Source organism: Vulpes lagopus, chromosome 4 (genome assembly GCF_018345385.1).
Source record: "Vulpes lagopus strain Blue_001 chromosome 4, ASM1834538v1, whole genome shotgun sequence".
In the NCBI taxonomy this organism is placed as follows: Eukaryota; Metazoa; Chordata; class Mammalia; order Carnivora; family Canidae; genus Vulpes; species Vulpes lagopus.
In genome coordinates this window covers 125067121-125086170 of record NC_054827.1, presented here as the reverse complement: position 1 = coordinate 125086170, position 19050 = coordinate 125067121, and the positions used below count along the sequence as shown (strand labels likewise).

Below are 19050 nucleotides of genomic sequence, written 5' to 3'. Positions count from 1 at the left end.
TTTACCACCCAAAAAACCCAGAGTGTGTTTCGGATTTTATTTTATTTTTCTAAACTTACCCTGTTCTTACCAAGCTTGAGTTGCTATTGACTTAACCAAAAACTGGTTCTTTGGATGGGCATCTCTGCAAATATGCACAATAAAATTAAAGACTACCGTGCTCGCTTCAGCAGCACATATACTAAAATTAAAGACTACTCTTGGAGATTTCGATTTTTTTTAACTGCCTGGCTATAAGAAGGATATGCTTGCCAGGATGCCTTTTTTTTGGAATCCACATGGCCTTTTAAGAAAAAGAAACAATTCTTAACCCTCTGTATCCAGTGAGTACTCACTGTTAGAAGGAGTTAAGAAGGGATCCCTGGGTGGCGCAGCGGTTTGGCGCCTGCCTTTGGCCCAGGGCGCGATCCTGGAGACCCGGGATTGAATCCCACGTCAGGCTCCCGGTGCATGGAGCCTGCTTCTCCCTCTGCCTATGTCTCTGCCTCTCTCTCTCTCTCTCTCTCTCTGCATGACTACATAAATAAATAATAAAAAAATAATTAAAAAAAAAAAAAAGAAGGAGTTAAGAAAAAGTTTGAATACTAGAGAAGTGGATTTGACCTATTTAGGATATGCTACTACATTTTTAGGATAAAACATCCCACCCAAATGTAAATCACTACTATCCCTTATGGATTGAATTCACTCCATTTACAAGGACTATGTTTCTGTTTACCTAAAACTTTGGAGTGCAAACCTAACACTTCTTTGAAAACAATTCAGGATACCATAACACAGTGAATGATGCTTGGACTGCGGTTCCTCCATTCCTGGTGGACTTCTGAGTGCCTCTTTCTTAGTCCATATGGCAATTTGTTTTATGAAGCTCCTCGAGACTTGTGGCTGTTTTGGTGCAATGAGAGCTACAGTGCCTGACAGGGGCGTTGCCAGTGTATCTTGTTCTGTTCAGTGCCTGTTTGTCAGCAGCTCCAGTTTGCCTAGTAAATCACTAACCCAATCTCTGATCGGTCTCACCTTGCAGGGTGGAGGTCTTACGAAGGGAGGATGTCAAGAAGCGCTCAGTATATCTAAAAGTGATCTTCAATGACAAGGAAGTGTCCAGGACCGACAGTCGGCCACTAGGGGCAGACTTCCGAGTTCACTTTGGACAGATTTTCAATTTGCAAATATTCAACTGGCCAGAGAGTTTAACATTGCAGGTATGCATTTTAATTATACTCATTGTCCCAAGCATTTTTTGGTGATCACCGGTATGAAATGGTTTTAAAATTTATTTATTTGAGAGAAAGAGAGTGTGAGTGTGTGTGTGTGTGTATGCGCACGCATGTGCCCGTGCAAGTTCCCACAGGAGCAGGGAGGAGGGGCAGAGAGCGAGGGATAGGGAGAAGCAGACTCCTCACCGAGCAGGGAGCCCAATGTGGGGCTCAGTCTCAAGACCCTGAGATCATGACCTGAGCCAAAACCAAGAGTTGGGCACTCAACTGACTGAGCTACCCAGACTCAAATATGAAATGGTTTTAAATCATCCATTGGCTAGGCTGGTGTCCTGATAGATTTTCAATGTGAACAGAAGGTCAGCCTCTTCTTAGCCACATCTGTCCTTATGGTCTTGTCAGAAGAAGATCTGTTTCCTTCACCTCCTGAAAATGTTGGCCACAGTGCTCCTGTGCGTGCCTGGAGATGGGGAAGGGGGATGAGACGTGGGGGGTTCCTGGCTCTTTCACTGGAGGAGTACTTCAATATCACTGTCTGCCTGGATCCCAGCATGATATACCTCAGAAATCAATACCACCATAATCACAGGTGGCTATGATGAGGTGGCTACAGATTATAGGATCTCCCCAAAAGAAATATCACTGCTAATCCAAATCCCATCATAAGCAATATATTATATGTCCCTGTTTTAGTTTCCTAGGCCTCCCCAATTAAGCTGTACAAACCTGGTAGCTCAAAACAATAGATACTAATTCTTTCACAGCTCTGGAGGCCCTGAGGTCTGAAATCTAGGTGTCAGTAGGGCCATGCCCCCAAAAACTCTAGAGGAGAATATTTTTTTGCGTCTTCTGCTTCTGATGGCCCTTGGGGTCCCTTGGCTTATAGTGCCACTCTAATCAGCTTCCATCTTCGTGTGGCTATCTCTCTGTCTCTAAGTGTCCTTTTTTGTATCTTACGAGGACATTCTCACTAGACTTAGGCCAACCACAATCCAGTGTGGGCTCATCTCAATGTTTAACTAGTTACATCTATAAAGACCCTATTTCCAAATAGGGTCACATTCTGTGGTTCCAGGTAGACAGCAATTTTTAGAGGATATTATTTAATCCACTACAGTGTCCAAAGCTTGCTCTTCTAATGGTGAATTCTCTCTCATGATGCTAACAGAATTCTCTTTCATGATAGTAATAGGCCTGGTAACTAGGGTCGCAAATATCTGGCACAAGTGCCTTTGCTTGCTATCCACCACCCACTTAGAAATCACTAGTCCTCATCCACCATTTATGCAGAATTTTTCATTCCCATCTACCACCCTTGCAAGAAATGACAACTTGGTCATGTATTTTTCCCCCACTGAGCCTGGATATAGCTTCAGAATCCTTCTCAACACTCCAGACAGCCACTACCTATTGGTTGTAATTGACATTATCTGGAGATACGATTATAGCTTTATCATTATTATAATATTTAAATACTTATGTACTGGATTCCTAAAATCCCACTCTGGCCACTAGACCTTCCTTCCAAGATCCCCTGGACCTTCCCACAATGGATCAATTAAAGGTTGTGTGAACAAGGCTATGTCTCCAGGACCTTGTTCTCCTATATGACTGACATCTTTTCTGACTGATTACTACTTAACCATGAATGTTCTTTAACATTCTGAACATCAACCACTACCTAGATCTCAGTAGTTAAAAGCCTATTAAAACTAGTAAAGGATGGCGCCTGGGGGGCTTAGTCAGTTAAGAGTCTGACTCTTGATTTTGGCTCAGGTCATGATCTCAGAGGAATGAGATTGAGTCCGGTGTTGGGTTCAGCACTCAGAGCAGAATCTACATAAGATTCTCTCCCTCTTCCTCTGCCTCTCCCCTCCACATTTGCATCCTCTCTCTCTCTCTTTCTTTCTCTCTTTCTCTCTAAAAAATATATGAATATAGAAAATAAGGAGGATCTTTAAAAAAAAAACAGTAGAGAAAGTTTGGGACAGCTAAGATAGGTTGTCCTTTTGAAATGGGAAGGAAGCATAGTGGAAATGCTCAGAATGAGAGCAGGGTTTCCAAGCAATGGGATGGGAACCCTGAGAAGATCAGCCCTGGGCACCCAAGGTCAACCACCTCAGATGGGGATTGTCCCAGAGGTTGTGGCAATTTTATCCTGTACCTCTTCATCCATGACCTGGTGGTAGGCAAGGGCAGAGGGCGTGATCCTCACTTACATGGCACCACATATCAAGACTCAATCCAGATTCTCTGCCATTCTGATAACAGCACTGACATCTACCCAATTAAAAAAGTATTTTTTTCAATTTTAGAGTTGACGTGGCCCAGTAATCCCTATAATTCTTTAAAACTCTAATTTTTAAGAAAATACCTATGCATTCTGGAACTTGAAAAAAATAGAACTTATTTTGCTGCTAACCTGAAAGTTCACTATGGGTGGGAGGAGAAAGTGAAGACATTTTGTTAACATAAAAAAATGGTATTTGAAAGGGGATTGAATTCGGAGGTTTGGTGAAAAACTAAGATTTCTTAAAGCCTGAAAATTCCCTTTCTGAAGATCATCGGTGGGAAAATTATCTCTAAGTTTCTACTTGCTTCCCCCTTGGTTTACAACACTGTATGGCTACAGAGGGTGAAGTGGGGCAATGCTGCCAGAAGGTAAGCCTTCTGAGGCACCCAGAGTCACCTCCTACTCTGTGCTGGGAGGTGAGCTGGAGCCACCCGCTCCCTTGGGTCTCCTCCGGGTCCCCTGCTGACCGCCTGGACCACACAGAGGGCTCCTCTTCCTCTGTTCTCTTAGCAAAGCTGTGTCTGAGGGACTCTGGGATCCAAGCCACTGGGTTTCACATCACCACTCCCTATGAGACATACCATTATTTGCATCACTTAGCTACCATCCACCATGGATCAAAAGACACACTCTCATTTCAGATATGCTGAAATTTAAAAATCTAGTACTCTCTGTCCTACTAAGACCTGATTAATTAAGAGAGGCCTTTCTGTCCAGGGATTCCTTGAGCGAGCGGGGGGGGGGGGGGGGGGGTGCAGTGCCCTTCTGTTTGGATGGCCAGGGGCTTTGGATGGTTTAAAATCTGAATGCCTTTGGGGCAAGGATTGAACTCCACTGGCTCCCACATCTTCGTCACTTCCCACATGAACTCTCCTGCCCTGGCTCTGAATACATGTGCTTAAGTGACAGTTTATTTTTTTAAGATTTTTATTGATTTATTCATGAGAGAGACAGAGACATAGGCAGAGGGAGAAGCAGGCTCCCTGCAGGGAACCCGATGCGGGACTCGATCCCACGACCTCAGGATCATGACCTGAACCTAAGGCAGACATTCAACCACTGAGCCACCCTGGTGCCCCCAAGGAGAACCAGATTAAGGGGGAGAAGCAGATAGATGGGCAGAGTGAAGTGAGGGAGAGAAGCAGATGATAACATGGGATACCGCACCCAGTGGAAAGGAGAGGCAGCCCTGGTCCTCCTCCCCAACACTCCACGGAGAAGAGCACAGAGCAGGAGAGAAGCCCCTCTCCTCCTAGCAGGTGCCCCTGAGAGCTCACATTCCTTGGCCATCTCTCAGAGCTTCTCTGCTGGGCAGTCCTACATTTTCTGAATTTCCATGGAAGGAAAGACATCCTCCACTTTCCATGAGCACCAGTATTTTATTTTGCATATATTCTGAAACAGAAGGGAAGCCTCTTAGCCTCTCTCCTGTTTGCTGTCTTAGAGATTAGCTTGCTCCGATGTTGCAATCAAAACACATTTTTTTAAGTAATGTGAAAAAAGTAATTCTCTAAAATATTATGAAATGGATTTTTTTAAATAAACAAGCAAACTGTTATCCTAGAATACCAAGAATATATTCATAGGCAATTAGCGTGGCCCTGAGAACTGAATCATGTAACCTTTTAAATATTACAAACTAGGGATCCCTGGGTGGCGCAGCGGTTTGGCGCCTGCCTTTGGCCCAGGGCGCGATCCTGGAGACCCGGGATCGAATCCCACGTCGGGCTCCCGGTGCATGGAGCCTGCTTCTCCCTCTGCCTGTGTCTCTGCCTCTCTCTCTCTCTCTCTGTGACTATCATAAATAAATAAAAATTAAAAAAAAAAAAAAATAAAATAATATTACAAACTAAAAGACCCTTGGCTAAGTTCTTAAGCTATCTATAGAGATTTGATAATGGATCAAATCACATATCATAATGGCTCAGTGGCCTAATTTTTATGATTGAGTAGTGATTACAGATGAAATTAATTTAAGGGCTATCATATTTCAACTCTCTAGGAATAGAACTGTGCCATTTGGGAATTCGCTGCATAATTGCAAGTGTGAGATTAGGAAAGTTTCAAAATTACTGGCAGCTTTAAGAGGGTGAGAAAAATTGTCTTAAATGCATCTGTTTATGCCAGTGTTATCAAATCCCCAACTTCAGAGCCTAGCGTGCTTCAGAAAAAGTTCTGAGATTCTCAAAATGATAATGCATCAGTTGGTGACCCAACAGCCAAGCCATGAATGTCTGCTGCTTAAGAGCCAATGAGTGTCTGATCCTGAGCCAGGCATGTGGTGGAGAACTGGAAGTCCCAGGTGGGAGGAGTTCCCATAGCGCTGCCTCCAGGAGACTTAAATTCTGCTGGGAGATGAGGAGAGAGCTACGAGAGAAACAGTACTTGGCTTTGTATGGATGTCAGGGACCCTTGATGGAAACAGCATTGACTGTGGGGTTTGATTCCTTGCATGTTTTGAACCCTAAGCCTGAAGCAGGGCTTGAGAAAGGAATGCCAGGGTCATCCTAGGAAGCAGGAGATAAAGCCAGAGCTGGCACGAAAAGCCAGCAGGATAGGATGGGGCCCAGCCCTAGAAACAGGCAGAAGGAATTAATTAGAACAGCACTGCGACCTTGAAAGGAAGGACTAATTCAATCCCTTCATGAGGGCTGGACCTGTGACAGTACAAAGGAGTTGAATCACGGCGGGCTCCAAGGGGAGGGGGAGACTTCTCGGGACATGGAAGTACAAGCGGGCCCAGAGTCCCTCCAGAAAGGTCCTAAAAATCCCCACTTTTGAGGTCTTTCCAAAACAAATGCTTGGCCTTTCAGAAGAATGAAGTTTGATTTAGAAAAAAAATCATTTGGGGGCACCTGGGTGGCTCAGTGGGTGAAGTGACTGAGTCAGTGTGATCTAAGGTCATGATCTCAGGGTCATGAGATCCAGCCCTGTGTCAGGGTCCGCAAAGGGCATGGAGCTGCTTAGGATTCCTTCTCTCCCTTTCCCAAAGAAAAAGAGAGAGAGAGAGAGGAAGAAAGAGAGAGAGAGAAAGAAAAAGGAAAGAAAGAAAGAAAGAAAGAAAGAAAGAAAGAAAGAAAGAAAGAAAGAAAGAAAGAAAGAGAAAGAAAAGAGAAAGAGAGAAAGAAGAGAAAGAGAGAAGAAAGAAAGAGAAAGAGAGAAGAAAGAAAGAAAGAAAGAAAGAGAAAGAAAGAGAGAAAGAGAAAAAGGGGCACCTGGGGGCTCAGTCAGTTAAGCATCTGCCTTCGGCTCAGGTCATGATCCTGGGGTCCTGAGATCAAGCCCCTCATTGTGCTCCCCTGCTTAGTGGGGGGTCTGCTTCTCCCTCTCCCTTGTGCATGCTTTCTCTCTCTCTCTCTCCCTCTCTCTCTCTCTCTCCCTCTCTCTCAAATAAATAAATAAAATCTTTTTTAAAAAAAAGAAAAAAGAAAGGAAGAAAGAAAGAAGAAAATAGTTTTGTGATGATTACCTTTATTTCTTTATCATTCACATCTGCATCAGTCATTCGTCTTCCTGACTTCCCAAATTGACAGCAATCACATGGTACTGCTGGGTGGCACTTATATTTTGTTGCATTATTATTTTTCCTTATGAGTCAATCCTGTCAATATTTCATATTCCTAGTATGGGGACTGATAATAGGAAATCCACCTTTTGAACCTAGTTGGTGATGACTCAAGTTCATTCCTACATCCTCTCCTGATTTCTCCCTCTCATCCACAGAACTGTGTTATTGGAGTGGGAGAAACAATTGTATTTGGAGAAGTGTCTTAATTAGCCCTTGGCTAGCTCACTTTCATGACTGCTACTGGTCCTTTGTGACATTAGACAAAAACATAGTTTTTACACATATATCTTCCCTATGAACTCAGTTGCATGATGCTGAGTCAGACTGTTGAAAACTGACCCCAAAAGCCGAGGTGAGCAGATACCAGGAAGCCCAACAGAGTGAAGAGCAGAGGAGCCTAGAATAGGTAAAAGGCCAGTGGATGCAGTGGGAGGATGGGTTGCAGGGGTCCAGGTGAGGTCACCTACATGTAAGAAGATGCAGGCTTGAATGGGACAGGGGCCTGTGAAAATGGAGAAATCCCTAGGAAATAACACTTATTGCTTATCCAACCACAAGACCAAATTCTTCACATACACTGTCTGATGTTATCCTTAAAAAAACAAAAACAAAACAAAACAAAACAAAACAAAAAAACGCAGATACTATTATTCTCCCAGTGACACTTCAGAGATACCGAGTAACCTTACAACACCAAGCAGGTCAAGACGCAGAGGAGAATTCAAACCCAGTCCTGCCTGACTCTAAATTTCACTCTCATTTCACCATGTTAACTGGGTATAATGATAAAGAAGAGCAAAGCCTAAAACTTGACATATCTCCACACTTTGAGAGCAATTACTATGGGAGAAGTCTTAGAACACAACTTCAGGCATCACAGCACACTGAATTGTGTAGATATTTAGTAACGTCTAGTATAACAGTTCCTGAGCAATTGCAATATGGCAGGCACCATATTTTGTGTATAAACTCATTCTATGGGGTGCCTGGGTGGCTCAGTCAGTTAAGCTCTGCCTTCAGCTCAGGTCATGATCCTGGGGTCCTGGGATTGAGCCCTACATCGGGCTTCCTGCTCAGCAGGGAGTCTGCTTTTCCCTCTCCCTCTGCCTGCTGCTCCCCCTGCTTGTGCTCTCTCTCTCTCTCTCTCCCTCTCTCTCTCTCTCTGCCAAATAAAATCTTTAAAAACAAAAGAAACCTCATTGCATCCTCACAGTAGTCCCATGGTAGCTGTATCATTGTCCCTGTTACACTAAAATGCTGAGAACTTAAGTACCTACCCTAACGTCACACAGCCAGAAGGTAGCAGAACCAGCCCCCAGCCCACAGAACATGCTCTTATATCCACCTCATCATGCTGCACCCACTCATAGTCTGTACCTTAGATCCAACAGGCATCTTACTGCATAAACATCATGCAAGGATGAGGGAAAACAGGAAAATGATGGAAAGACCTCATGACTGAGGTCCAGTGAGATGGTAGGAGAAAAAAGGAAGATGCCAAGAGAAGGCTCCTCTCTCAGAGGCTTGCCAGAGAAGGCAAGAAGGGAAATGGATCAGGGTTTTGTCAGGGATTGTGGTTTACTTTGGGTGTAGTTGATTTGAGCATGTTTGTTAGCTGTGAGAAAAGCAACCAGTACAGAAAAGATTGGTGACTTTGAAAATAAAAAGGAAAGCGGTGGGGAGAGGAACCAGACCCCACACTATTGGGAGGGGTGGGGTCAAGACATGACGGGTAGTTCCTTTGGGGCAGGCATGATGACACAGGGGATGGTGTAGAGGACAGGGCTGGGAGGGGGTCCACCTCAGGTGCCCTCCACCTTTTCAGCAAAGGAAGAGAATATGTGGGCACAAGACTCAGAAGGGTTTGATTCAATCCTGAGGGAAATGGGGACCATGAGATGAGAATGTCATGAGCAGCCAAGCTTAAAGAACTTGTACTGGACCCAGCATTACCAGGTGCAAGACATGGAGTGTTCTGCTTTGTTCTCTTCTGTTTTAAAAGCAGAGAATCATGATTTAAAACGATGCAACATAAATTCTACTTCGGAGGGGAATATTGTTTTTTATCTCTCTTAATGTCCCTACATTTCTAAGGTTCTAAATACTGCTGGAAGGTCCACCTGCCCCAGATGGTTGAGTTAAAGCAAACAATATTCCAAATAGAGTAATAATAACTGCATAAATCACCCCAAGTTAGACAAATATATAAACAAAACAAAACAAAAACAGAAACAAACTCTTAAATACAGAGAACAAATTAGTGGTTGCCAGAGGGAGGAGGGTGAGGAAATAAAAAAATAGGTGGAGGGCATTAAGAGGTAAAATCTTCCAGTTCTAAAAGAAGTAAGTCACAGAAATGAAAAATACAGCATAGTCAATAATACTAGAATAACGTTGCATGGTGACAGATAATGACTACACCTATTGTGGTGAGCATTGCACAATGTATAGAACTGTTGGAGCACTGTGTTGTACACCCACCTGAAACTAATATAGCATAGTATGTTAATCAAAGTTCAATAATAAATTTTTTTAGATTTATTTATTTGAGAGAGAGAGAGAGAGAGCATGCACAAGCAAGGAGAGGGGCAGGGGGTGAGGGAGAGAGAGAGCATCTCAAGCAGAATCCATGCTCAGCGTGAAGCCCCACACAGGGTTTGATCTCAAGGCCATGAGATCATGACCTGAGCCAAAATCAAGAGTCAGATGCTTAACCGACTGAGTCACCCAGGCACTCCAATAATAATTTTTTTTAACCAATAATCTCAAATTGGTAGCCATGGATCTAATTGCTATTCTGAATTTACTGCTGCAACAACAGAAACATTTTAGAACAGTTGAGTGTAAATCAATTATATTTCCTGTCTTGTTTCTCCACTAGCATTCCACCTTCAAACACACAGAGGAGCACCCTTTTTACTCAGAGCAGTGCTTCTCAAGCAGAGGTAATTTTGCAACCAGGGAATATGTGGCAGCGTCTGAAGACATTTTAATTCTAACAAATGGGGAGCTGGTAACTCTGCTAATGGGTTGAGGCCAGGGATGTGGCTAGGCATCCTACAGTGTACAGGACGGCACACCACAATGGAGAATCGTCTGACCCAAAAAGTCAAAAGTGCTGAGTTTGACAACCCCTGACTTAGAAAAGAAAACCAAAAACTAAATTTAATTATACAGAAAGCTGTTTACAAACCCCAAACAAAGATGCCCAATTTCTGATTTTTTGAAAACAGCATTGCACCCTAGCTTTAAAAAGAATTGCTGACACCTTGAAAGAGCAGGGTGAAAAGTGTGGGAAAATTCTGGATTTCTTTTTGATTTTGACAGATGGAATCCATTTTTCCATATTAAAAAAAGTTGAGAAGTATCTTTTGAGACAGTAGTCTCAATTAACAAACCCTCCACTCCCCTTGAGTCATAACTGCTTCTGTCCTACAGACTCAGCCCCAAGAGTTCCCATTTAGTTCCTCTCCTGACATTAAACAGGAATGTGTTTCCAGAGACTGGGAACGAGGACCCTTCCATTGACATCCACCAGAAATGCCCCTTCTACAATAACTGCATGTCTTATGGATCCTTACTAAGCACACCTATAGGGAATAAGAACCCAAACAGAAAAGCTTAGAAGTAGGGTGCCTGGATAGCTCAGTCAGTTAATTGTCTGTTTGGCTCAGGTCATGATCTCAGGGTCCTGTGATCAAGCCACATGTCTGGGCTCCCTGCTCAGTGGGAAGTCTGCTTCTCCCTCTCCCTTTGCCCCTTTCCCTCTGCTCATGCTCTGTCTCTCGTTTCTCTTAAATAAATAAATAAAATCTTTAAAAGAAAGAAAGAAAAGCTTAGAAGCGACTCTTATGGTCCTTTCATAATGAAGTATTTGATGAATTATGAAAGTCCAACAAAGATGTTTTTGTAAAGCCGTTGGAGCCATGTAATTTAGAAATCTTATCTTATACAGCTGAGTAAGCAAACACTAAGTTCTAATGTTATAGAAAGAGATGCAAAGTATGTGAAAAATGTTTGGATTTGTTCTTATTTTTAAATATGCTTCACACACTTATTTAATTGCATTGAGTGTTGGAGCATTTTGGAATTCTGAAGTAGTAGGAGGTAAAAGAGTCACAAGGTCAGGGACACAAGGTTTAATGAAATGTTAAATACTGCATTCATGTCACTTTATGAAACATTTTACCCTCAAAAATTGTATTTTCTGACTATTGGTATGCTTTCTATTCCCTTCACTTGAAATGATATCAGGACTTCATTAACTCCTGATTTTTTAAAAGCATACCTTTAAGGCTTAATGTAGTTCATTTTTTTACCTCCTTGCCTTTGGGGACTCAGAAATATAGATGATTTCATTACAAATATGGAATATGCCATAAAATTCCTATAAACCCTCAGCAACTTAACGTCTTCTTTGAAAAAAATTAGTGTCTTGAGAAAACAGATCTTACAAATTTAATTTTTAAAAAAGAGATTCTTATTTCATAAAGTTTACTAAAATCAGTTGACCAGCAATATTTAACAAGATATTTGGGAAGTGTATTTATGTTTATGAAAGAGCTTTGTGAGCCACATAGTACTATAACAATGCAGGTACTTATTGTCAAATGTATGCCCAGAGGAAGAAGAATAAACATTTATTGAACTCATAAGGGGGGAAGACTTTTGATCCATGTCCCAAAGCTTTACCACTGCCTTCCTGCAGAGCTTTAAATAACATCTTCATTTTACAATGAAAGCAAAAATCGTGGTATGTTGTGCCCAAGGTCACATGGCTACTAAGTGTCAATGTCAGGATTCAGACCTGCTGAACACAAGACTGCCATGTCCTGTCCGCCACACTGCCCTCTGCAGGCTTCGAGAGGAGTTATAGGTAGGGAGGAAAATAAGACAATCAGGGGCACCTGGGTGGCCCAATCTGTTAAGCATCTGCCTTTGGCTCAGGTCATGATCCCAGGGTCCTGGGATCAAGACCCACATTGGGATCCTTGCTCAGTAGGGAGCTTCCTCCTCCCTCTCCCTCTACCTGCTCCTCCCCCTGTCTGTGCTGTCTCTCTGTGTCAAATAAATAAATAAAAACTCAAAAAAAAAGAGAAAATCGGAGAGCCATACTACACCAGATCTACCAGCTGTTCAGAGAAGAAAACCATTCCATTCATTGGATTTATCATTTAATGCCTCACTTCTAGGAGTGTCTGGCTGGCTTAATCAGTCAGTGGAGCATGAGACTCTTGATCTCAGGGTCATGAGTTTGAGCCCTATATTGGAAGTAGAGTTTACTTAGTAAAAACAAAATAATAATAATAATAATAATAATAATAATAATAATAATAGTGCCTTACTTCTATTCAGAGTTAGCATGCTCCCTTCTAAATACATTAATTCCCAGATGGCAGGTACTGGGCATTCAAAGGGAAATCAAACAAGACCCCTATCCTCAGGAATCCCCATGTCCAGTGAGACAGATTATGCATAAATAAGGAATTTTGATAGAGTGGATAAGTATTTCTTTAGGGAGAGCATGGGATATAGTGATGGCACATACATGGGTATAGGACAGGTGCCTCACTTGCTGCCCAGTACACCTGGGCACCTTACAGTGAGTTAAAGCACCTGCGCTGAAGTGAGCAGGCCACACCTGCCTTGCTGAGATAGCAACCCTCTTGAGAGTTCTGAGCAACTAAGAAGTCTGAGACAGGAATAGCTCGTAGTCTTTTGATCACAATTGCATATGCTGAGGTGATCCTTTAAGTTTTGGTTACAGACATTGGGGATTATTTCTTGCTTGTTTGTTTTTAAAGTAGGCTCCATGCCCAGCATGGAGCCCAACACAGGGCTTGAACCCATAACCCTGAGATTAAGACCTGAGCTGAGATCAAGAGTCAGATGCTTAACCAACTGAGCCACCCAGGTGCCCCTAGAGATTGTATTTATAGTATTTCCATGTTTTGTTGTTTATTTCATTCAGATTTTAAATATTCTTTCGATCCTTATTTCTCACCAGTTTGTCTAAACTAATTATATGTTCTGGATCATGCTATTACCTAAAAGAATTCTTCATTCTTTGATTGCATTTCTGATTGTCCCTGGCCCATAAGGAAGACATAGCAAAAAAAAAAAAAAAAAAAAGTATGAGTTTCAAAATGTAATATTTGTGGATTCAAATCCCAGCTTTTTTCAAAGTGAAATAGTTGTGGATTCAAATCCCACCCCAAATGGGTGGCTGGGGGAGTTTCTCCTCTTGGATCCTCAAATCCATCATCAAGAATTTTTGGGTCTATTATCTTGCTTAGTCTTCACCAGAAACCATCCTTTATAGGAATATGTGAAAGATTAGACAAAATACCAGACCAAAGCCTGTACTGGGCTGCATATAAATGGATGTCTCAATTAAGACATAGGCAAAAAATAAAAAATTTGAAAAAGAAAAGGAACTATATCATTTTCTCAGGCTAAAACTTCATGCTAGTGAGTCCATAATGTAACAGATCAACCAAGGTCTTCGTTGCAGGACAAAATAATCTGCTCAATGTTCTTTAAGTTCTGTGAAGTTACAACCCACAGGCTCTGATGGGAGTTTGGGGCAAGCAATAAGTGGCACTCCTTTTTCCATTAGAGCTCTAACCAATAAAAATAAAGAGAAATTTAAAAATTTAAAAATTATAGAAAGGGATGGGTATTCCCTACAAATTAACAGAGGCTTGAGTAAACTTATCAGTCAGTCTCACTGTACAGAATATATTTTGATACTGATTCAAACAAGGTTTTATAGTAATTTTTTGGACCCTGAAGGAAATTTGAAACTTACTGATATTTGACATGATGAAGGAATTACTCTGATAATAATATTATAACTGTGCTTTCTTATATCCTTATCTTTTAGAAATGCATATTGAAATATTTACAGATGAAGTGATGTCTGGGTTCCAAATATTGGTGGAGAGGGGAAAGCCTGAGAATAGAAAGGAAATCTGATTGGCCATAAGCTAATGGTATTTGAAGCCAGGTGAGGGGTTCATACTACATTATTCTTCTAGGATTATATATTTGACATTTTCCATAAAAGATAGTTTTTAATAGAGAAAAATATTACCTATTTACTGAGAAAGATGGGGAATTTGATTTATTCATGGGCTTCCCACTGAGCCCTGAATTAGGTAGACTTGGCCCCTCAGCACAGGCAGGCCCAGACAATCACAGGTCTCTCGGTGCACACAGCCTGTTAGAATAGCTCACAGTGATACTGTCTAGGGTCCTGAGTTCAGTTGTTATGTCTTTGTCTTTGCCACAGTAGCCCCACCAAGTTCAGTCAGCCATCTGTCAAATGCAAGCTGGTGGATACCAGGGAGATGATGAGGCCAGAATGGCAGCCTAGCACAAAATCATCCTCATCCTTGGAAAAGAATTCATATCATATACCCTGTAAGGGAGAATAGGGGGTGAGGAGGATCTGTAGGGTCATCTTTGTTCATTTCAGTTGTAAGTGGAAAGTATTAATCATTGGGGGGGCTCTATTGCACAAGAAGAAAAATATGAAGATTTAATTAGTAAAAATGAAAGGAGCATTTTAGAGAAATGGGTACCAGCCAGAGACCTCTTGGAGGGAAAGAATAAAACACAGGAAAGAAGCCAGCAGAACTGTGGAATATTTTATTATCTTCTTGCCACAAAAGTGAAATGAGCCAAGGATGCAAGAGAAATTTGATCCAATGAAGCAAAGACTCCTATTGAAGCTGCATTGTATATTCATAATCTGTGGTTGCCTTGGCAATGGATCCTTCATTTCATAGTGACAGCATTATAATGAGACATGCCACAGTAATTACAGCTACAGTTAACCTAGTTGGCTCCTTCTTAGGAGAAGGTCCGTGAAGGAACTTGTAGGGTTTCAGCAGCTGACAAATTAAATGAGCTCTTGAAGGAAAGAATTTGAAAGATTTACTAAATAGTAGATTTGAACCTGATCTGATACTCTAGAGTACTTCTAGGTATAATAGTTTTCCTCTTGACTTTGCAGTTGATGTAAATAATAAATCATCTAGTGGCATGCCCATTTTATCTCACCCATTCCACCTGATGGCATTTCTTTCTGAAACAACATGAACCAGGAAAAAAGAGGAAGCCCATTCTCCAGATAACCTGTGTATTGATTTGAAATGGAAAAACTGGTGTGGTAGCCTGCTACTTTGCTTAATCTCTCTATCCCAGGAGAGTAGACAAGAAGACAGGATGTCAACAGCTTGGCCACAAATTGGGTGTAATTTAGTCTCCATGAGAACCGTAATAACACAACTCAACTTTTCCACTCTGAAATGGATGCTCTGAGCTAGACAGTGATCAACATAGATAAATGGATAAATATCCAGGAGTGAGCACACTCTTGCTATTTTTATTTGACTGTTTTTCTTCCTCAATTTCAGGTATATGAAACAGTTGGACACAGTGGTACCACTTTGCTAGCAGAAGTGTTTCTGCCTATTCCTGAAACTACTGTTGTCACTGGAAGGGCTCCTATTGAAGAAGTGGAATTTAGCAGTAACCAGCATGTAACACTGGACCACGAAGGAGTTGGAAGTGGTACAGAAAGCTAATTATTATTAGTGGCTCACAATTTTACTGTCAGTTTTGAACATAGCTTTTTTTTTTTTCATTTTCAAACAACCAGGTAATTCTAAAATTGCTTTCAGAAATTCAACTTAAAATGATTTATATAATTTTTTGCAAAGTCATTTTTATATATTGTTCATGGCCAGTAAATTCATATAACTAGGCAAGTATAAAGCAGTTTGAGAATTTGAATAAAGACCTTTAAAATGCCTTGACACCTTAATTTTTCTGCTAAGAATCTTTTCTAAGAAAATAATTTGAAATGAGTACAAAGCTTTGTGCATAAAAAAATGTACATCATGATATGATTCATAGGGCTGAAAATTGTGAAAAATCTTAAATAATTATAATAGGGAGGTTATTAATTAATATTCTCTCTCTTATCCCCTATAATTGTGATTAGATATATGATGGCCCTTCTTTGTCCACCATGTTTCTTAATCTCTGTAATATACTTGCTATCTTTTTCTTTCACTACTGTATTCTATAAAACTTCGTTAAATCTGTCTTCCAAGTCATGAATTCAGTCTTTGATTGCGTCTAATCATCAAAATTCATCTTTGAGGCTTTGCTTTAATTATTATATTTTTCACCTCTAGGAATTCTATTTATTTCATTTTCAATCTGCTTGGTCAGTTCTGATAACATTTGTCCTTTCTTCCAACTCTCGATCATTTCATTTCTTTTATCCATTCATACTTCATTTATTGTTAAAAAGGCATTATGCATATTTTTAATGTTCTGTACTTGATTATTTTAATATATATCTGTTTATTGGTCTGGTTCTGTTCCCTCTTATTCATAGTGGCTTGTTTCTACTTGTGTCTAGTGATTTTTTATTGTGAGCTGTATCTGGAAATGTATCTGCAAGAATTCTTTAAGGTTCAAATCCATTCACCAACTGAAAGGTCTGGAGACCTAGGCTTCAGTTCTGACTTTCACATTGATAAGCTGTAGGTTTCTAGTAATTATATAATCTATAGGACTCTAATAATTATGTAATCTATTGAATATCATCTGAATCTAAAGATTCCTTTAATTCCTTTAGTGTCTTTTAGGGTGATTTTCAAGATTAAAGCATACGTTCAATTTGAAAGAAAGATCTTTGAAAAATAAAAAGACGTTATAACAGCCTAATAGTGGTACTGTTTTGTGCTATGGATATGAACTGGAACTCCAGAGCATGCAGTGGCTATATTTAGTGATTGAAATTTTTTCTTCCTTTGGTTGATTAAACAAACAGTCCTGAGGCTTTTTATCATTAATTTCCAACCAGTAGAGGCCAAATAAGTAAGTGAGACTTACTGTTGTCACAGTAGTTTAATAAGAGTAAGCTAAGGCTTGTCAAGTAGCCACTGTCTTCCAGGCACTAAGTGCTCGGCAAGTATGACCTCACTTAGGCGTGCTTCCACCCTCAGGCACTTGGACTTGTTCCTTCTGCCAAAAATGCTTTCTCCCCACATATCTGCATGTCTCACTTCCTCATTTTCTTCAGGTCTTTATCCATGAGTCCCTTCTCATGGAGGCTCCTCTGCCACCACATCCCCCCAAAGCATGCATATTCCATCTACATTCCCTAATTTATGGTTTCTCTTTCACATTTATCACTCTCTAACGGACCACACGTTCCTCTTATTTCTCTTCCTTATTTCCTGTCTCCTTGGCTGGAACTTAAACTTGAGAACAGGGATTCTCATCAGTTTTGCTCCTTTACTGGTATCTGCAGTCTAGAATAGTGCCTGGTAGGAGGGAGGAGCTCCAACATGCATCTGTTGAATGAGTGAATCAATGAATGTCTTCATAGTAATCTTTTTGAGGAGGTACTATTATTACCCCTACTTTACACATAAAGAAATGAAGGCTTGGAGAAGTTAATCAATCTGTTTATGGTCACACAGCTGTTAAGTGGCAGAACCAGAATATGCACACAGATGGTCCCACTGCAAAGTGTCTCATTCTTTATATGGTCTACACTCTGCTGTCAGAGACAGAACTAAGAGGCCAATTCTGAGCATCATTGCCTGAAGAAGTTCAGTGATGCTAACCTGAATTATGTGTTCCATCCTGCTAGCCCTTTCCACTCTATTCCATTTGTCTACTGTCTGCCTTCTTACCAGAACTGGGCTTACTCCCTTTTTCTAAGCAACATCTGTGTAATCTGGTGTTTCTCTAGGAGTGCCCTTCTCATTTGAAGCTGACGGTAGTAATCAATTGATTCTAATGACATCGGGGAAAGTCTCCAACAGTGTGGCATGGGCCATTGGAGAAAATGGGATACCTTTAATTCCTCCACTGTCACAGCAGAACATCGGATTTAGAAGGTAATGTGTGTCTATAACAATCTGATGAGTAATGTCAGCATTTGTATTAATGATATGGGAGGAAGAAGCTTGCAATATCACATTCCTTCCTTTTATTCTCATGTGCCAGTATTTCCAGGGTTTTTTAAATTTTCTAGAGGTAAGAATTAAAAATATGAATAGCCTAATAAGTATTAGATGTTTAGCAGTGTCAGAAACAGCAAAAAGCATTTTTGCCTTATTTCATCTCTCCAGTAACTCTGTGAAGGATTCCTGTCCCCACTTCATAGCCAGGGGAAGTGCACAGCACACGGTTGTGTATATGTGGTCCTCCACGTGAATGATGACAGTGGTAGAACCTTCTGGTTATTATAGGTCCCTTCTATCAGATTTGTTCCTTGATTGCTAGCCCCTTTGGTTCCTTTCTAGACCAGAAGAAAGGCACTCTGGGTCTCAGCAGGTCCCCCTAGGCGGGTCCCACCTCCTCGTGATTGGTGCGTGTCCCAGCAGCCCGCACTATGGGAACCAGGTGCCAGGGCTCAAGTCTTGCTTTGGTCCTGCCCCAACAGATGTGTCCTGAGTTGATCTCATGTCTTTTTGATGATGGCCATCCTAGCAGGTGTCAAGTGATACATCACTGTGGTTTTGATTTGCCTTTCCCTGATGGTGAGTGATGTGGAGCACATTTTCACATCCCTGCTGGCAATCTGTATGTCTTCTTTGAAGAAACGTCTACTGTGGTCCTCTGCCCATTTTTTAATTAGATTATTTGTTTTTTTTCCACTGAGTTGTGAGTTCCATGTGTATTTTAAACATCAACTCTTTATCAGACATGTGGTTTGCAAGTATTTTCTTCCCCAATTCACTCTTCTCTATTATCTCTATGACATACTTAGTAGCAGTCATCAAGTAAAGGAAACTGGCAAAATTCCTTCCTTATGATCAGATTTTCTCCCATAGACAAGAAGAGTCTCTTTAAGCAATGCTGTCCCTGGGATTTTGGGGCCTGAGTCAAACTGCCCTGTGAAAGTGTGCATCTCATGGCATTAACTTTTCTTCCAG

At 41.1% G+C, this 19050-nt stretch overlaps 1 protein-coding gene across 4 annotated transcripts in view; it reads left to right on the top strand.

Moving 5' to 3' along the window:
* Nucleotides 1–19050, top strand: part of CC2D2A (coiled-coil and C2 domain containing 2A) — a 136768-nt gene that overhangs the window by 67580 nt on the left and 50138 nt on the right. For all 4 annotated transcript variants that reach the window (XM_041751338.1, XM_041751336.1, XM_041751339.1 and 1 more), the window contains 3 exons: nucleotides 1025–1202; nucleotides 15502–15658; nucleotides 17862–18009. In XM_041751338.1, coding sequence (XP_041607272.1) covers nucleotides 1025–1202; nucleotides 15502–15658; nucleotides 17862–18009 — 483 coding nt within the window. The remainder of the gene's footprint in view (nucleotides 1–1024; nucleotides 1203–15501; nucleotides 15659–17861; nucleotides 18010–19050) is intronic.